At 37.2% G+C, this 17893-nt stretch overlaps 1 protein-coding gene across 5 annotated transcripts in view; it reads right to left on the bottom strand.

The window, feature by feature from the left end:
• Nucleotides 1-17893, bottom strand: part of LOC127953863 (SRC kinase signaling inhibitor 1) — a 106888-nt gene that overhangs the window by 48638 nt on the left and 40357 nt on the right. For 3 of the 5 annotated variants that reach the window (XM_052553210.1, XM_052553211.1, XM_052553214.1), the window contains exons 2-3: nucleotides 9417-9442; nucleotides 7189-7505 (exon numbers count right to left, since the gene is read on the bottom strand). In XM_052553210.1, coding sequence (XP_052409170.1) covers nucleotides 7189-7505; nucleotides 9417-9442 — 343 coding nt within the window. Of the gene's footprint in view, nucleotides 1-3869; nucleotides 4364-7188; nucleotides 7506-9416; nucleotides 9443-17893 lie in introns of those variants that run through there. The other 2 variants (XM_052553212.1, XM_052553213.1) reach the window with 2 other exon arrangements.

The following is a 17893-nucleotide window of genomic DNA, read 5'->3' as shown; positions in this document are numbered from 1 at the left end:
TTTTATCCGTGAATTTCACTTTTACAGAAAGTCAAAGACATTACCAGCTAAAACCAGATCATGAGTTTTTTTTTTTTTGCTTGGTCACTTTTTACTTTTTTTGTAGCATTTTATAAAAAAAAAGAGAGATAGCGAAATAAAGAAAAGTAATTTAAATCCCTGTCACTTCCACCACAGGATGATTTGAGATGTGACAGAAATGACACTGTGGTGAAAATAACATTTTAAACACTAATTCATCTGTCATGTACGTATGCCTGCTGCATTATTAGAAGACAAGTTAAATAAACTAGTGAGTCTGAAAAATGTGGGTAATAAAGTGGTTTATTTTCTTTATTCAGCTCATTAAGGTCACAGAGCCTAAAGTGCCCTGAGCTCCCATATATTCTTTGAATAAAGTTCAGACCGCCGCTTATTTGGTGAACACAACCCTGATCGATCAAGACCTCTGAATATTTCATGGCCAAGTCTAGACTTCATAGTCAGCTGATTAAAAGTGTGTGCATGAAAAACATACATACAGGAAAATATATTAATTGGGAATCTTAACATCAACTAAACATTTCCTTCAACACAAGGCCAAAAATCCAGTTGAACTCCCTTGAAGCAGGATGTAGATATCAATGATGCATAATTGCTCACTGCTCACATAGCAGTACTTCAGCAATATATTTATAGTAGAACAATATTCTGTGCATTCCTTCACCTGCTTTCAACTTTGTGCAGTTCATCCTGCCAATGCCCTACAAGGAGCAGCAATAGGAAAAATACATGGAGCTCTATAAAGCACTACTGCAAACATGTGCTGCATGTATTTTAGGAAAGTTGTGGCCTAGTGGTTAGAGAGTTTGACTCCTATCCCTAGTGTTGTGGGTGTGAGTCTTGGGCTGGCAATACCATGACACAGGTGCCCTTGAGCAAGGCACCGAACCCCCTGACTGCTCCCCGCAGCATAAATGGCTGTTCACGGTGTGTGTGTGTTCACTGCTGTGTGTTTGCATTTTGGATGGGTTAAAAGCAGAGCACAAATTCTGAGTATGGGTCACCATATTTGGCTGTATGTCACTTTCACTTTATATTAAATACACACAAACACCACAAAGTTGAGGTTAAGACAACTTTATACACATTGCATCAGTGTCTCTCCAAAAAGAAAATACCACATATACTTAAAATCATATAATATATATTTCAGTGTTGTTGAGTGTATTTGTGTTGCTGATATATGGAAAACTGGCCAACCCTTCTCTGTGTTTATTGTGTTATAAAGCAGGTTTAACTGGTTTCTCATCTGAGCTGTTTTAATGATTGACAGAAAAGGGTCAGATATAGGGGCAGGGCCTCACCTGCAGGGATTGATTCTGGGTTACCTGATGTAAGGTACTACTGAGCAGCAGATGGACCCATCGCATTGCTGCCAGGAGGTGTTCTGGTACTGAAGTTCAGCCTAAAGCCAAGCCTCTTGTACAGTTGATGGTCAATCCGGGGGGATACAACCATACTTTGGAACAGCTTGAGCTTTAAGTGCCTGCTCAAGGACGTAATATTAAATGTCTCCCAGCAGCATTTTTAAGCTAAAGCATTCTCGTATTACGTGGGAAACGATTGTCTGAAGCATGAAAGGAATGGCAGTGTAGTCAGTCTATACAGCCCCTTATATTCAGCACACACACATACTCAAACATTCATCTAAAATGTAAATGAAAATGAAAAGTGCATGATTCACTGGATTCACTGGCAGATAAAAAAAAAGTGGACTTTAAAAGTGGACACCTATCATCATGGATATAAAAAAAAGCTTTTGGACATTTTCTTCTTATTTTTATTATTCATATTCATATATATATATATATATATATATATATATATATATATATATATTACATTATGCTTGTAAATTATTTTCTTAAAGAAGTACTAATACAATTTACAAACAAGTAAATATATAAAAACATTTATTTATTTATTAACCCAATTTGCTTTTGATGACATCCCCTAAAATGAGATTTTGACAGTTTTAGCAAACTCCTAGCAACATGTCTCAGCAAATTTGTCTGAAATGTATGGCTAAGTTACAAGTTCGCACACACACACACACACACCTTCGCGGCCATTTCAATTTTCTCTGTGGTCTCCAGCCAAACCACGAAGGAAGTGAAAAATTCACAGCAATGAAAAGTCCCCTAAATCATTTCAATGTGACAGCCCTAAATTTCTCTCTTTGACATAGCTTTTGATAAATAACTGAAATAACACAACTACCGACACCATCATATTGGATCATAATTGAGGGGCCGCTTCAGCGTCTTATGGATTTATGCACTGCAGGGCCGGCGAGCTGTGGCTTGGTGATGTTATTTTCCCCAAACAAGCAGAATTCCATGAAGCGGTATGAGGTTAGCGTCCTCAGTTGCTAAGAAACAACTCTAAATGGAGGATAATTGGCTGTCTAAGCTGCGGCTGCTTTTGCCAGCGGTAAATCAACAGCATGTTTAAGGGTTAATAGATGATACAGGTGCATTCGAAAGGAAACATAAGACACAAGAAAAATTCTGTTTATACCAGATACTAACATTCATTTCATATGAGCAGCACTAAATATATAACTATAAAAGGGGCTCATATTGTTTTGTGATTCGATCACTCAAACCACATTTGGAAGCAGCTGAAAATGCTAATCTATCAGTCTCACCTGTCAGTCACCCATTGCCCTAAGGTAAGTGTTTATTCGACAGTTACATAAAATAATGGTGAAATCTTTGCTGAATATGCCTGACATCAACAAGCAGCAACAGATCACGTGAAAAAGCAGATCCAAAGTATAGTTAAAATACAGTTACCTGACTGAAAATTCTGCTCAGAACCTAATGCTTGTGGTGAGATTAAAATTTGAATGAAAATTTGATAATTTTAATCAACACGCACTTAAAGAGTCACTTTGAAGACAATGGTGTGGAAACCATTTTCTCTCAGAAATTGTAGTATATTTAACCAATAATTACAAAGAAATAGCAAGTAACACTTGAGTTGAACATGGTAATAGTAGCCTGTTTTACTACAAAATGCCAATTATCCAATAGTTTTTGTTTTATTCACAAGTTTGAAAAATCCTTTTTAAAATGTCGCCACAAGTCAAAGCATTTGCAACATTTTACTATAAGTTGAAAACAGCTGACCAGTTGTGATTGGTAATGGACTGCATTGACACATGGAAGTTAAACTATCAGAGGTTATTTACATTAACCCCATAAACCTCAACCCGTACATTAAGTCTTAAATGTACAGGAACAAGTACAGCTTGCTTGTTAAATGCTATAAAGTGAAAACTGGTATTGAAATATAAATGATCACACATTCTTGTGCAGTAATCCTTAACTAGCATTAATCAGGAGGTCAAAATAAAATACTTAAAAAGTGCAATAGAGTGTGTCCCCTTTAAATCCACCTCCTGCATGCATCACAAACATGGCTTTTGTTTGCAAGTCAAATACCACCATGTGCACCTAGACGTCAGCATTATGACTCAATCCACCTTTATTAAAGCAAGAAGCCTTAATCCTCATTCGCGCTAAACACAACAATCAGGCCTGAATACTAGTTGCATCTGATCCTCTGACCAGCATTAGTCTCCACCTGAGAAACATGTGTCAGCCCAGCAAGACTACATCTAGCTATACACTACCTGACCTGCATGTAAAACAGCTCATCACATGCACACACATGCACACACGATTACAAATACATACATTCAGAACAGTCATGCGCAGATACACTCACACTGTAAAAATCAAACCCAAGCGGTGTCCATCTGCATGCAGTCACCACGTCAGCCAATCTTGCAATAACCAAACACACCGAGAGAATCTCACCTGCACCTGCATGCATGTCCGCTATTGAGTGTGCGCCCTCCCTACACACACACATGCGTGCACACTAGCTAGATGCCTTCAGTCTTAGCAGCTGGCTGTCAGGTGTGCAGAATACTCATTCTCTTATTCCTGCCCTCTCTTTCTCTCTCCAGCACATGCGACGGCAGGTTCTTTATTTAATTCATTACAGCATCGGCTGGCTACTGGCTGCTGCTTTAACTCTTCCGTGCTGGAGTCTCGGGAAAAGGCTGGTGGAGGGTAATTAACTCTCCCCCCGCCGGTTTACACACCGTTGCGCTCATCTGTCCCCTCTCTCGCTCTCTTCTTGTCCTCCTCTTCCCCTCCCCCTTTCCATTATTCCACCACGGCTACAAATAAATAAGGAGGAATTCCTGTGAAAGCGTCCTCCTTCAGAGGTGAGGATATTCCGAAAGCCTTTCCCTTGTTCTTGTCTCTCTTTCTCTCTCACTCTCTTTATTCCTTGTTCTCTCGCTCTTTCTTTCTCTCCAGCCTGACCTTTGTAATATGATATCACCAGTTTCCATATAAGGGCAGTGTTGCCTTGGCAACCATGGACTCCACCTGTCTCTCACCAAACCTCCCTGTATCTCTCTCTCTCTCTCTCTCTCTCTCTCTCTCATTTGATCCTATCATCTCCCACACACTCACTGGGCATTAATGTCACACTCAGGTATAAACTGGGATGAGAATCACATACATGAGGATGAAAGAGCTGTAAAATAGGTGATGAAAAGACAAAAGAGAGCCCTGCTGAAAAGACTAGCTTAGACCCGCATGAGTTCCCATGTTTATGCTGGTTTGGTGCTAGTCTAGACTGTGGACGTGTATTCATAAGAACTACTAGTAACACTTTAGTTAGGGACCAATTCTCACTATTAACTAGTAGCTTATACAGTATGTGTACTAACATGTACTTATAGTGTACTTACAGTGTATTTATCTAAGAAAGTTCTGGTAACACATGGTAACTACATGGGGTAGGGTTAGGTTTGGGGGGGGGGGGGGGTAGGGTCAGGGTTAGTACCTAGTTATTACATAGTTATTGTAATTACTATAATAAGTACATAGTATGTACATGAGGAACAGGACTGTAAAATAAAGTGCTACCTTTATTATAATGCCTATACATATTGGCTGTGTATTTGTACTCATAAAGCACTTATTCTGCATGACCATATTCTACATCCCTAATCCTACCAAATATCTAAATTGAACTACCTTACTAACTATTAACAAGTAGCAAATTAGGTGTTTATTAGGGCAAAAGTTGTAGTTAATAATTAGTTAAAAGTGAGAAATTTACCTCAAAATGAGGTGACCAAACTACTTTTATAATACTTTTAATATAATATATTTATTTAATTTATTATAACTGCATGATAAAAAAAGAGATTCTAGTGATCAACCAATATATAAGAAATGTATCAATCTATCAATAAACTTTTCTGTCCCACCACCATGACTTTTATTTTGGCATCATTGTAAACTCTTAGATGCTCCTGTTTTTAATTTTTATTAGTTTTATGTTCTTAAAAGCAAATTATTCAGCAAATACATATTTATATATTTTAAACAAGACGTTGAATTATCTAATCAATATAACATTTTACAAACAGTGTTGGTTACAGAGTTTATTTCCTATTCTATTTTTAGTACAATATTTTTTAACAATTTATTTTGTAAAAAAAAATAAAAATGGCTACAGTTACAGATTCAGAAGTCAAAATTTAAATTCAGTTTATTTTATAGGTTTGTCCATCAACTTCAAAGTATTTTTTCATATTGATTCATTTTCAGTGTACTTTATCAATTTCTAATTGAATACAATTTTAAATAATGTAAATATCATTGCAGTGTGTTATTGTTTTGAACAAACACGAGGCTGAGTAAATAGTGACAGAATTATTGGGTGTACTTTCCCTTTAAACTAGTTTAAGAAGCCTGATAGGGACACCTGATAGTACGCCACAACACAGTATATGCTGCTGACCAGCACTGCAGGTCAACAGAAAAAAAGAACAAGAACAATGGATTCAACATGAAATCATTTTCTAAGGGGATATACTGATGGCGAGATAATGCGATGATGTGGATAATTAGAAAGCAGAGGCAGAAAAGTTTCTTTTTCGACACCCATACCTCTGAAAATATTAAAGGCATGTGGATTTTGAAAGACTTGAGGGTAAACATGCCTGTTATACCTGCGTGTCTCTCGCTCTCTTTTCATGCGCACAGCTGATTGGCTGAAACTGGTTTGATGCAGTGACATCATCCATATTTTAATTCAACATTACGTCACCCTCCTCCATAAGAACCAGTTGTTCCATTCACAGAGTGGCTGCTGTTTCGCTGCACTCTTGCATGCAACTGCCTGTTCTCTATGGTGAGTACAAAACGTTTCAATGACATTTTGACAGCGTTTTTCAAGCTGTGTGAAAGCTGGGGAGATATTGAGGCTATGTTACCAGGGACTGAAGTGTTTGTATGTACTGCAGGCTCTTTGTGTCAATGCCTCTTCACAAGACCTCTCAGATGGGTACAATTTCAAAGCCACATGTTGTGCATCTTGTGTGTGTGAGAGTGTGTCCATGCATGCTTAATGTAATTTACACTAGCAGCATATGTTCTTGAATCAACATCCTTTTGTAGTTACTGGAGTAGCATCGCTATTAACCAGTCAGAGGCTTCAGGATGTTGAACCAAGAACCTGTCCTATGTGTGAGCATTTTTCCAAATACACTCACTATACCAACATTGATAATAATCAGAGCTGTTGCTTGAGCATTAAAATAGCATATTAGAATGACTTCTGAAGGATCATGTGACACTTAAAGCTGAAAATTCAACTTTAACACCACAGGAATTAATAACATTTATAACAAAATATGACTATTTTTACTGTAATTTTGATCAAATAAATACAACCTTGGTGAGCAGAGACTTCTTTAAATAACAATCCCAAACTTTTGAATTTTAGAGTACAACATCATCTGTAGTTCAACATAAATTTATTAAATAAAAGACTGAAAATATGTAAAAAAAATCAAATAAAATAAAAAATAGCTTAAATAAATAAACGTCATTTTTTTTCCACAGAAGTTACTGTAAAGTTACTGTATTTTAAAAAAAATGTAATAAAATTAAAAATCCATAACCCTAACCATTTAAAAGAATATTGTTTCCTGTCCTCGCCCTTGACTTAACCCTTAACATATATGATTGATGAATCAGAATGTCGGTCCATTACCAAGAATAACAGTTATCCAGCAACATCAAGAAAGGTAAGCCTTGTACAGACCTGCTCACGTGCGCTTCTCTCTGCAGTGCTCCTCATGCTGCCATGCGAGGGGGATGGAGAGGGTGGTAGGGAGTGCTGGGGAGGGTACTTGTTCTTCAGGTGGTCCATGAAGGCATCCCGCTTGCGTTCCATGTCGGCCTTGTGCAGGTTGGTGAGGGCCTCCAGGCTCTGGGCGGCGATGACCGTGTGCCGGTGCTCAGAGGTGTGGACCAGCCCCACATTGGAGAAGCGCCGCGCGCTGTTGCCCAGTGTGCGATATTCACGCGGGTATTCCAGGTCATCAGTGGAGATCATGTGACCTCCGCCACGCTCCGGGTCTGGTTTGAGAAAGAGATGAAAGGGGGCGAGGAGGAGTTGAGGAACATGAAGAGTGTGGCACCAGCATCCATTCGGTCATGGACGATCACACACATACATGCAGCAGCACAAATGCATTCACAGACAGATGGTGGAGAGTGGGGTGAAGGGGAGGAAGAGAGAAAAATGGGATGAGATGTTAGACTTATTACAACAGAAAGGAGCACAAGAGCGAGTGGCTGCTCCCTGCAGAGTTATTGATCTCAGGTTTAGTCGAAAAGAGGGAACTAAGGAAAAGTAAAAGCCTGAGCTATAGATCAGAATAAAGAATGGAGCCAAAATTTCTTTGTAGGAGATTACATTTTGCTTTGCCTGTCGGTTCACCTTTGTCATCTGATGTGGCATTTCTTACTTTCTAAGCATACATACTTGATCACTCACCTCAAGTGCATGCTCCACCACATGCAAATTCACATATACACACATGAAAATATGTTTATACGAGCTGGGAGAGAAAGGCATTTGAAAAATTGACTACAGAGGTCAGGAGCATCATGTTGCAATGGGGGCACCAGTGGCAGTTTAGGCTCATTTTATGCCCTAGAGGAGATAAGTGCTTTAAAGCACTTTTCAACAACTTAAAGAAATAATTCACCCAAAAATGAAAATTCTGTCATCAGTAATTCACCCTCATATAATTTAATGTAGGGCTGCAGAATTAATCGCAAAGGCAAGAAATCACGATTAGGCAGAAGCTGCGATTGTCATGTGTATCTTTCAGTGAAGCACTGTTCTGTGATCAGCAGTAAATATCCATCCGAAGGCCAAAGGGCGTTTTTGCACTGAAATGTCAAATATGCCCCGAAGAAGAAATCCAGGTAATGTCTATCGCTGCAGCTGAACAAACAGAAGATTTAACTGCTTTCATTGATGCAACGTGACTTATAAACACACTACTACAGCAATATATGGTTTATGGTTCTTATTATTATAATTTTCAAGTATATTTATAATGAAATGCTAATCAACATAGCCTTTATCACTGCTTAAAATACAATGAACTACTGTGTGCTTTAATTATTCTGTTTAATAAGCCACATCATCTCACTGAAGGATTTTTTTCAAACACTCGACTGATGTTACGAAGTGAATTTGGAATGTGTAACACTATACAAACTTCATAATCATGGGAAGAAGGAGGCAGGAACTGGCGAACATTCAAATCAAAGTTTAATTACAAATTAAACAAAAAACAGCGCGACAGCCCCTCACAGACCCACACCACTCGTCACATACCCCCATCGCCCCTCTACTCTACCCCCCCCCATCTTCATTACTGTTCCAAAAAACAAAACTCTGTTACTGTGTTTGGAAGCACATGAAAGTGAGTAAATGATGACAGACATTTCATACTACTGAGATCAATGGGGACCAGCAACTTAAGGTGAATTATCACTTTAAGAAGATGGGGAAAAAAACATACAGATGAGGTAAATCTGTTTTAAAAAGGATGATTATATAATGTAGTGAAACATATGTGACCTACAATTGGCATTTCACAGATCCTTGCTAATTACCAGCAGGGGCAAACTGAACCATGCTAACCAACCAAGCCTTGACACCTTGGTTTACTGTTTGGGCCCCCTCAGTTTAAAAGTGCATGACGCCTCTGACATATATTTACGCATACCCAGACCACCTCTGAGGACAAGAGGTGCAATCAAATGCACGTGTAGCCCCTCTCCTTGATCATAAAGACACACATATGACACACATGGCTTGCAGACAACACCGGGCCAGGCAGTATGCAGAGACGAGACATTGACATACAACTGACAAAATCAGTGAAACAAAATGACAAGCCAGTCAGAGGCTCTGATTGGCCAGAGGCGGGCCGACATGAGAGGAAATGAGAAGCTGGGTGTGGTTACCTTGCTTCGGAAAGCAGGCCCCAACACTGGCTGTAGAAAAAAACAAAAACATTGACCACGGTTAAGCTCCTCGTTCTCTCTATCTTTCATTCTCTCTTTCATTCCCTTTATCTCTCTTTCAAATATACGCACGATAATTGCCTTTGGTGCTGTTGGCAAGAATTGATTCCCAAATCATCTCTCTCTTTTGTATTATGCAAAAGGAATAGGAACATTGTTCAGTCAGAAATACAAAACATGAAATCCTACACGGAGCGAATTCTCTAACTGCTGTTCACAAAATATAGGAAGGTGCTTCTCACATTGCTGGAGTTGTATTTTTTTGTGTAAACAGAAGCTTTCGGTACACATCCTCAATAAGAAAGGGCTTCAAACCGAAAACCTTCCCGAGCACATTCTGTCAAGCATTTATGAGTCCCACTGTCAGCTTCTGCACACACAAATACAAACTCCCACACAATCACTACATTCAACTTTACATTTAACAACCATTCCTCTTTCTAGCTACTGCTCTTTACTCATTTTCTCTTTCACATGTTAACAGATTCAAACCTTATATCCTCTTATGACTAACACACATCAATAAATACATCTTACAAGAACTGATGTTGTGAGGCCTTTATGTGTTAGGAAAGTTTTCAGCAGGGAGTGAGGTCAGAGAAGGAGGTACTGGTCTTGATCGCTTGTCTGGAGTAATTCTGTTAATAAAATGTTCATGAAGTACCTGAATGTTTTAGTGGGCTAAAGTCTAGCCCCTGGTGATGAAATACTGCATTTAAACCTGAGGCCAGATTCCAGGAACTCACAGAGGATAACGAAACTGCTGAAAGCTGCAGGTGACTTAGTGCTCGAATTATATCTTCACTGATGTTTGTATGTTCCTTCATTTATACATCATGACATATAGATTTATTATTTCACTTATAAATCCATACCACAGTTTCTTTGTTAGAAAAATTTACTGTATGTACGAAAAAATCATATTTAATTTATAGTAAACTGACAATACTTGCAAATAGCTCTATGGCAAACTCTTAGCAAACATGCATTACTGTTCAAAAGTTTGGGGCAAAAAGTCTTTTATGCTGACTAAGGCTGCATTTATTTGATCAAAAATACAGCTGTATTGTGAAATTTGATCACAATTTTAAAAAAACTTTTCTATTAAGGATGCACAGTATCGGTATTGGGCCGATACAGAGCTCCTGTACTTGTACTTGTTAAAATGCCCCGAAACCAAGTGCCATATTCAGACCAACACCAACAACAGAACAACAGACAGCAGAATGGAGTTAAGGTCGTCTACGTAGGATATCTATACAATAAATATAAAGTTAAACATTCAGTATTAACGCCTGTATAGCTGACGTGCGCTATCTGATAAAGCACGCTGAGTGGATTGCGTGCGCTGCGGCGGAGATGCGCGAGCTTGTTGAGTGAATATACAGTTAATCACTGGAAAGTTTGTAGTTTGGTCGGTTATGTCAAAAACAAGTAAGTAAAACAATGCACAAGTTACTTAATGGTAGAGGGAGGGAGTAAGGGAGAGAGAGAGAGAGAGAGCGAGCACACTCGTTGACTTCTGTTGTGTGATCTTTGACGTTCAGTCACTTAGCACATGCATTTGGATTAAATCTTAATCATAAAAAGACAATTTATAGGGGCATTCACTATGAACATCATTTATTTTCAATCTTAGGCATACATGACTCTGGCGAAAGTGAATCTAACAGCCTGTGTGTAATGCGCTAGGCAGTAGCTACGTTACTACTGTCCCTCTCGTTCTGCAACAGTACAAATACATTGCTTGCTTTAGTGATTCTGCATTACATGAGTGGCTTAGGAATATAAATCGCAGCACATTTCAGAAGAAAAAAAACGCAACTAATATATGTGAAAAATATCACAGGAAATTTATAACGAGTGGTTCCCTGCATTATTACAGCAAAGCACGTCATTACATTACTAAGTCGATGCAACCGAGCAGCTCTAATGCTATTGAATTACAGATGATAAACCGTAGAGCAAAAACATGAACAAAGAAAGTAACAAAAACTTGTAAAATATATTTAATGGGCATAATTAAGTGTGAAAATAACACATGGATATACAGTCAAACCAAAAACTATTCAGAGACCAGATATAATTTAAAAAAAATGTTTTGTCTTGTGGGTGCAGGACACTATAGTTAATTTATATAAGTGAGGATAGCAAAATAAAGTAAACTGTGACAAATTGTACCCCAAAATTACCAGTAAAACTGATAAAAATTTGGGACCAATAAATTATTCAGACCTTAAAAAATTAAGTTCAGGTTTGCATGATCCTGGATGGCAGCATGTCCAGGAGACTACAGGAAGTCATTAAGGCTAAGGGTTGCCTGACTAAGTATTGATCGTTGTTTAAATACTGTCATACCAACAGCTGTCTGAATAATTTTTGGTTGACTGTAATCCATTACATACCTTTCTATCATTATAAGTAATCTAACATTATCAGTATGGTTTTGTTCTGACACAGTTTATCTATGAGTTCTTGTAATATTTTATTACCATCTTCTAAACTAGAATAAACTGTCATAATGTGAAATGGTGACAGAAAATGTTTGGGTTTGACTGTATTAAAAAATTAAGTCAGCCAGCTAACATTATACATAATCTTTTGGATTCTGTACCCAATATTAAAAAAAAATTACAAGTGCAATAAAAATATCAGTATCGGTACTCGTTATTGGTATCGGGCAATTACTGGAAAAAGTGGTATTGGTGCATCCCTTTTTTTTTACAAATATATGTTTTTGTTGTAACAATTTACATAAAGCCTATAATTATTTATAATGTGTGCTGATATAATGATATCATGTGTACATTATATCTTGTTGTAAATAATAACAATAATAATAAGCAAATTTAATATGCATAGTGTAACAATGAATTGATAAGTATTGTATTAACTGTGGTTACAATTATTTATGAGATTGTACAATGTATTATAAGGTGCATTACAAAGCATAATTAATGCTTTGAAACTATTTCAATTGTGAATTATACAATAAGGCTTTAAGTTTTTTTCTGTAATAGCAGTGGGGAATTGTCAGCAGAAAATCTTCAATGTCACGTGAACTTTCAGAATTCCTGTTCCATTTTTGTCTATGTCGAAAAGAGTTTGTGCTGCTTAATAGTTTTGAGAAAACCATGATACATTTTTTTTTCATAACAGTAGTGTAAATATCTGCCACTAGTAGCAAATAGTGCAGTGATGTGGCAACAACAAATGATTCACGAATTTGCTAAATTAAAAGTGTGATTATTCACATTATTATTTGAATGTATTTTATGAATGTATATTAGGTGAGAAATGTTTGAGAACCTGTCATAAGAAATATGAACTGTCGTGATGAACTGGCACTTAAAATATTGTAATAATATATTTTCTATTCTATTCTATTCTATTCTACTGTATACTATTCTATTCTGATCTGTTTTGTTCTGATCTGTTTAAATATGTGCAATTTTAAACTTGAGAAAACAGAATGAAGACCTGAAGTCATTCTCTCTGAGGAACAACATATCGTGTACTTCCAGCTCAGTGGGATCTGAATCACTTCTTTCAGTGACTCAACTGTCACCGTGGTCTCCCTATTGCCCCTTCAACCCCTTCCAGGAAGCTTGAGGCTAAAAACACCATCACCATCCAATGAATTATTCACATATTATTTAAAGCATTGAATCTGAAAGCAGCTGGTGTTTTATTAAGCAGAGCTGGTGCTTTAAACAATCATCAGGGTTGTTCTGAGAAACAGATAGCAGTGGTGTTTCTGAGGATCGGCTAAATTGAATGACCTTGTGGTTAATGTTGTTAGCATTAAATACTTTAATAGCACTCATACTCTCCTGAGAAGGGAGCATTATCTTTCAGAGAGCAGCCAGTCGAAGGACAGACGCAACTGATACTTGCTTTAGGGAGTTTGAACCACTAATACACCCTGACAATGTGACTAAACTGTGTAAGCTTAAGCAATAAGAGCTTTGAATGGAAGCAAGAAGGACATGTTCAATTCACTTAAACTGGCTGAATAATTGAGTGATATCACTCTGTTAAAGTTGTTTTGTTCAGAGAACAACTACATATTGGTGACTGCACTTATATACCTCTGCCTACAGTTATCTGATGACCTTAGCTATTATTATTTTTATACTAAATTGTGAGATAGTAGTAATAGTAGTTGTAATCCTCTAACTATAGTAAAAACATTGGTTTTGCTTGTGGACAATGTGGCTTTATGTGATACATTGATAGAAATGCTAGAGCTGAAGCATGATTACTGTCCACAAACTACAGTAAATTTGCATTTAATGCATATGATAAATAACGCAATCCCATGTAGCTCTGCTCAGAGCTGTATTAAATTAAAGTAAGGTAGTGCAAAGTCAACAGGGGACAGCTTCAGCTGAATTTGAGTCCACAATGGGCCAGATTAATGAAATAAACCCAAAAGGCTTCAAGCGCTGATTCCAAGAAAACTGTACCCTGCTGTCTCATTCTCTCATCTCAGATCACATACCCTCAGCTACTCATTCTCCTAATAAAGACAAAATGCTCCGCAAAAATAACCATCTTGAGTGTAAGGAAACAAAGGGCATTGATTTGACCTGTGCATGGAAGCAGATACCATCAGCAGAGAGAGTCGACCCATTTGATGTGCTAAAAGCAGGTAACTGCTGCAGGCACAGAGAAAGAGAGAGAGTGAGTGCACAACTCCGGAAGTGGAGACAGGTTGTTTGCCTCCATCCGTCACACAAGCCAAGCTAGAATTACTCTGACATGCAAAATCAATGCAAAATAACAGCCCGAGAACGTGTTAGCAAGACCTTTTCAAAAAGTACAAGAGAACAATGATGTTTAGCGAGCAAGGGAGAGAAAATCAAATTCTAAACACTAAAGCTTCATAAGAAGTCTTCACACCAATCTTTATTCCACTGTTATGAAGAACTACTGTGTGCAAAGGCAATACCTGTGCTGAATACAATGTGTGTTTTTGTGAATTTTCTGATAATTTTACAGCACAGCCTTGTATTGCTGCATATTTATTCTAGATACCTTTTTTATCTTCCAGAGATTAGAATGACTTCAGCTCCAGCTTTACCTGGTTCGCAGCTAAATAAATAAATAAATAAATAAGAGAAGCAATTTCATATTCCTAAATTAAAAAAGTTTCTATCATAGGGGCAAAACAAGAATGTAAACATAAAAAATGATGGAACTATAGATAAAGAAAGTTGAACTGTGTGACTGCAGCTGCACCCAATCAAAATACACCTGTGAAACAGGTAACCAATCAGAGAAGAGAAAACCCCTGGCAAATTCTAGGAGCCTGGATAATAAAGAACCAGCAATGAAATCAAAGGCTACAGACTTTGTATTGAAACACACAAAAAATAGTTTAATTTTAGCACCCTGAACATAGATCCTCTACTGCCTCCCCTCTCATCTTCCCCTTGGCCGTTCCTTTAACCACAGCGAAACACACACATGCTGCCATCAGGGAGACAGACTGCCTTCTGCTCGCCTGGGAGCCCATCAGGAGCATATGGAGAGGAGAGAGAGGAGGTTATGAATGATGGGGAGGCAGAGGAGAGACAGGAAAGAAATAGGCTGGGGTGTCATGCACCAATTTGTTTTGAAGGAAGATCAGTGGCAGTTCTGGCACTCTTGGACTGGCAAAAGTAAATTTGTGTGTGTGTATATATATATATATATATATATATATATATATATATATACATACGCATTATAGATTAGGCTCAGTAAGATTTCTTTGAATCAGCAAGTATGCAGAAATTGATCAAAAGTGACAGAAAAGACATTTAGGATGTTAAAAAAAATAAAACAATGTTATTTTGAACTTTCTATTTATCAAAGAGTTCTGGAAAATGCATTCTGGTTTCCTTGCACAGTGTCTCCAAACTGATGATACTAAGAATCGTTTTTGAGCAGTAAAACAGCATATGATGATTTGTCAAAGAACATGTGACACTGAAGTAATGGCTGCCATCGTAAGAATAGAAAACAATAGAAAATCCATACTGATCCATAATGGAGTAATGGCTGATGGAAATTCAGCTTTGCATTACATAAATAGATTATATTTTAAGATATATTAAAATAACATCATAATAATATTTCACAATATAAAATTTTTCTTGTATTTTTTATCAAATAAATGCAGCCTTGATTAAGCATAGGAACTCCTACTTAAAAACATTAAAAATCATTCTGATCCCAAACTTGTGTGTGTGTGTGCGCTCTTGTTTTTGTAACACATCAGGAGGACACAACTTTGTATAATGACATGGGTATGACACAGGTATTACAAGGAGAGGGTGACTTATGATTTTTCAAAAAGCTTATAAATCATACAGAATTAGTTTTTTTTTTTTTTTTTAAGTAAAAATGAACAAAGTTTCCTGTAAGGTTTAGGGTTAGGTGTAGGGTTGGTGTAGGGCCATACAATATACAGTTTGTACAGTATAAAAACCATTACAAGTTTATTTTAAAAAACATATAACTTTTTAACTTTAAAAAAATCATGTTTTTTTAATATTGATGTTAATTATTTACTATTTTTTATTATTAGTTATTATTCATTATCATGTTCAAGTTTTTATTGTGTTTTATCAAAATAACCCAACTGCAGTTTGATTGAGATTAATTGGAGTGGACAGTGAAAAACACGATTTTTGAAACTTGTTAAAATGGAGTTATCTGTTTTTGCACATAAATTAACATGTTAATTCCATTTAAGTGAGTATGTATTCTTGAATATACATATACTTGAGGTATATCCTGAATTTTGTCAGAAAGAAATGAAACCACTGCAAAAATGAGATCACATACTGTATGTAAGCTGAGTTTGTTGATTCAACACAGACTATAAGAGACACTTCTCCTTTCTCTTGCTTTTTCGTTCCTGTTTACACTTTGATTTCATAATGCATGACATAAATCCTACAAAGTTAAACAAAGACATCTTTTACTTAATAAAATGTGCACAGAATCCTCCAATATGCTCATTATACAGCAAACACACAAAGCCAGTACTAAACATTGGAGGCCTGTTTTACAATGGCCTCTAGTGTTTGGCTGCTCAACAACATCACTGGCTTTTCACCAACGACCTTTTTAAGGGTGGAATATGTCATTTCTGTGCTATTAGTGTCACCCAAGTTGTCAAGGTTTCGCTGGTTAGCATAATACCGTAAGGCCCTCCAGGCAGATGCAGTTACTACACACTTTGTAGGCCAAAAACATATTTCTCCATTGAGCCATTCAAAATGAACCATGCATCCCAATAACTCTCAAACGGATTTGTCAGCCAAAGCCCTTTGACCTACCATGAGAGCAAATATTCAAATAATTAAACCACACATTTGTATGTTCACAGTTGGCTAATTGGCACTTCAGATGCAATAAAATATTATTTTGTGTGTGTTTATATTTTATCTTGATTTAATTAAAATTATTTATTATAATTAATTATTAGCTTTTCATGAAAACACAAAGCCCCAGGGGTACACAAACCCCAAACAAATAAGACTTAAATTGTCAGTATTTACCTTTTCAATTTAGCCATCACATCCAGAAAGTACAGGAAGAACTAATTTAATTAAACTAATGAATTCCTTTGGTATTGTAAATGCTGCACTTTCACATTCAAAACATTGCAATTATTTTAAAAAGCCAAAGGCGAATTCTAAATGGAGCCCTATCAAATGTAATGACTTCTTCAGGGTGAATTAGTGGGTATACAGTAGAGGGAATAGCTGAAACACACAAACACACACAAAAGCAAAAAATCAGTTAATTCCAGGAGATATGTAAAATCCATCCAGTGGGAGGAGGTGCAATCGGTCAGATGTTGTTAAACAAAACTAAAGAATCCCTCCTCCTCTCTCTTTCTGCGGTTTCAGATGGAGCAAAGAGACCTTTCCTCGCTGTTGTATAATTGCTATTACCTCCTAGGGGCCATCAAACTGACTGAGAAAAAACTCTTTCACTAACAAGTCCATTATGGATGAGTCACACAACCCGAAACACATTCACAGACAGACATACAGGGACTAAGAAAAGCTAAACAAAAGTAGCAGCGCATGGCCACATCTCTATCTGTCGCATGTGGTGTGTTTTGTCCCCGTCTTCAACATCAGATGCTGGAGCAGTGTTCATTATTTAGCTCTGCCCTGGAAGATTTGATTAGACTCAAACAGAGATTGTGAATCAATCTGGTTTCAGCCTGAATGTTCCCAATACCGTTACACAAACACTCACTCACGCACTATGGTTGGGGCGGATTACCAGCTTGTTTGTTTCCCCTAGTGTTAATAGCAGGCTTTTTAATTAAACTAAACAAGAGATCGCCATCCCCTGTCTCTCTTCTCTCAGTCGCTGTAGAGACCCATCCCACGAGTAATTACAAT

This window comes from Carassius gibelio, chromosome B3 (assembly GCF_023724105.1).
Source record: "Carassius gibelio isolate Cgi1373 ecotype wild population from Czech Republic chromosome B3, carGib1.2-hapl.c, whole genome shotgun sequence".
In the NCBI taxonomy this organism is placed as follows: Eukaryota; Metazoa; Chordata; class Actinopteri; order Cypriniformes; family Cyprinidae; genus Carassius; species Carassius gibelio.
The sequence above is the reverse complement of the archived record's forward strand: the minus strand, read 5'-3'. Positions and strand labels throughout refer to the sequence as shown.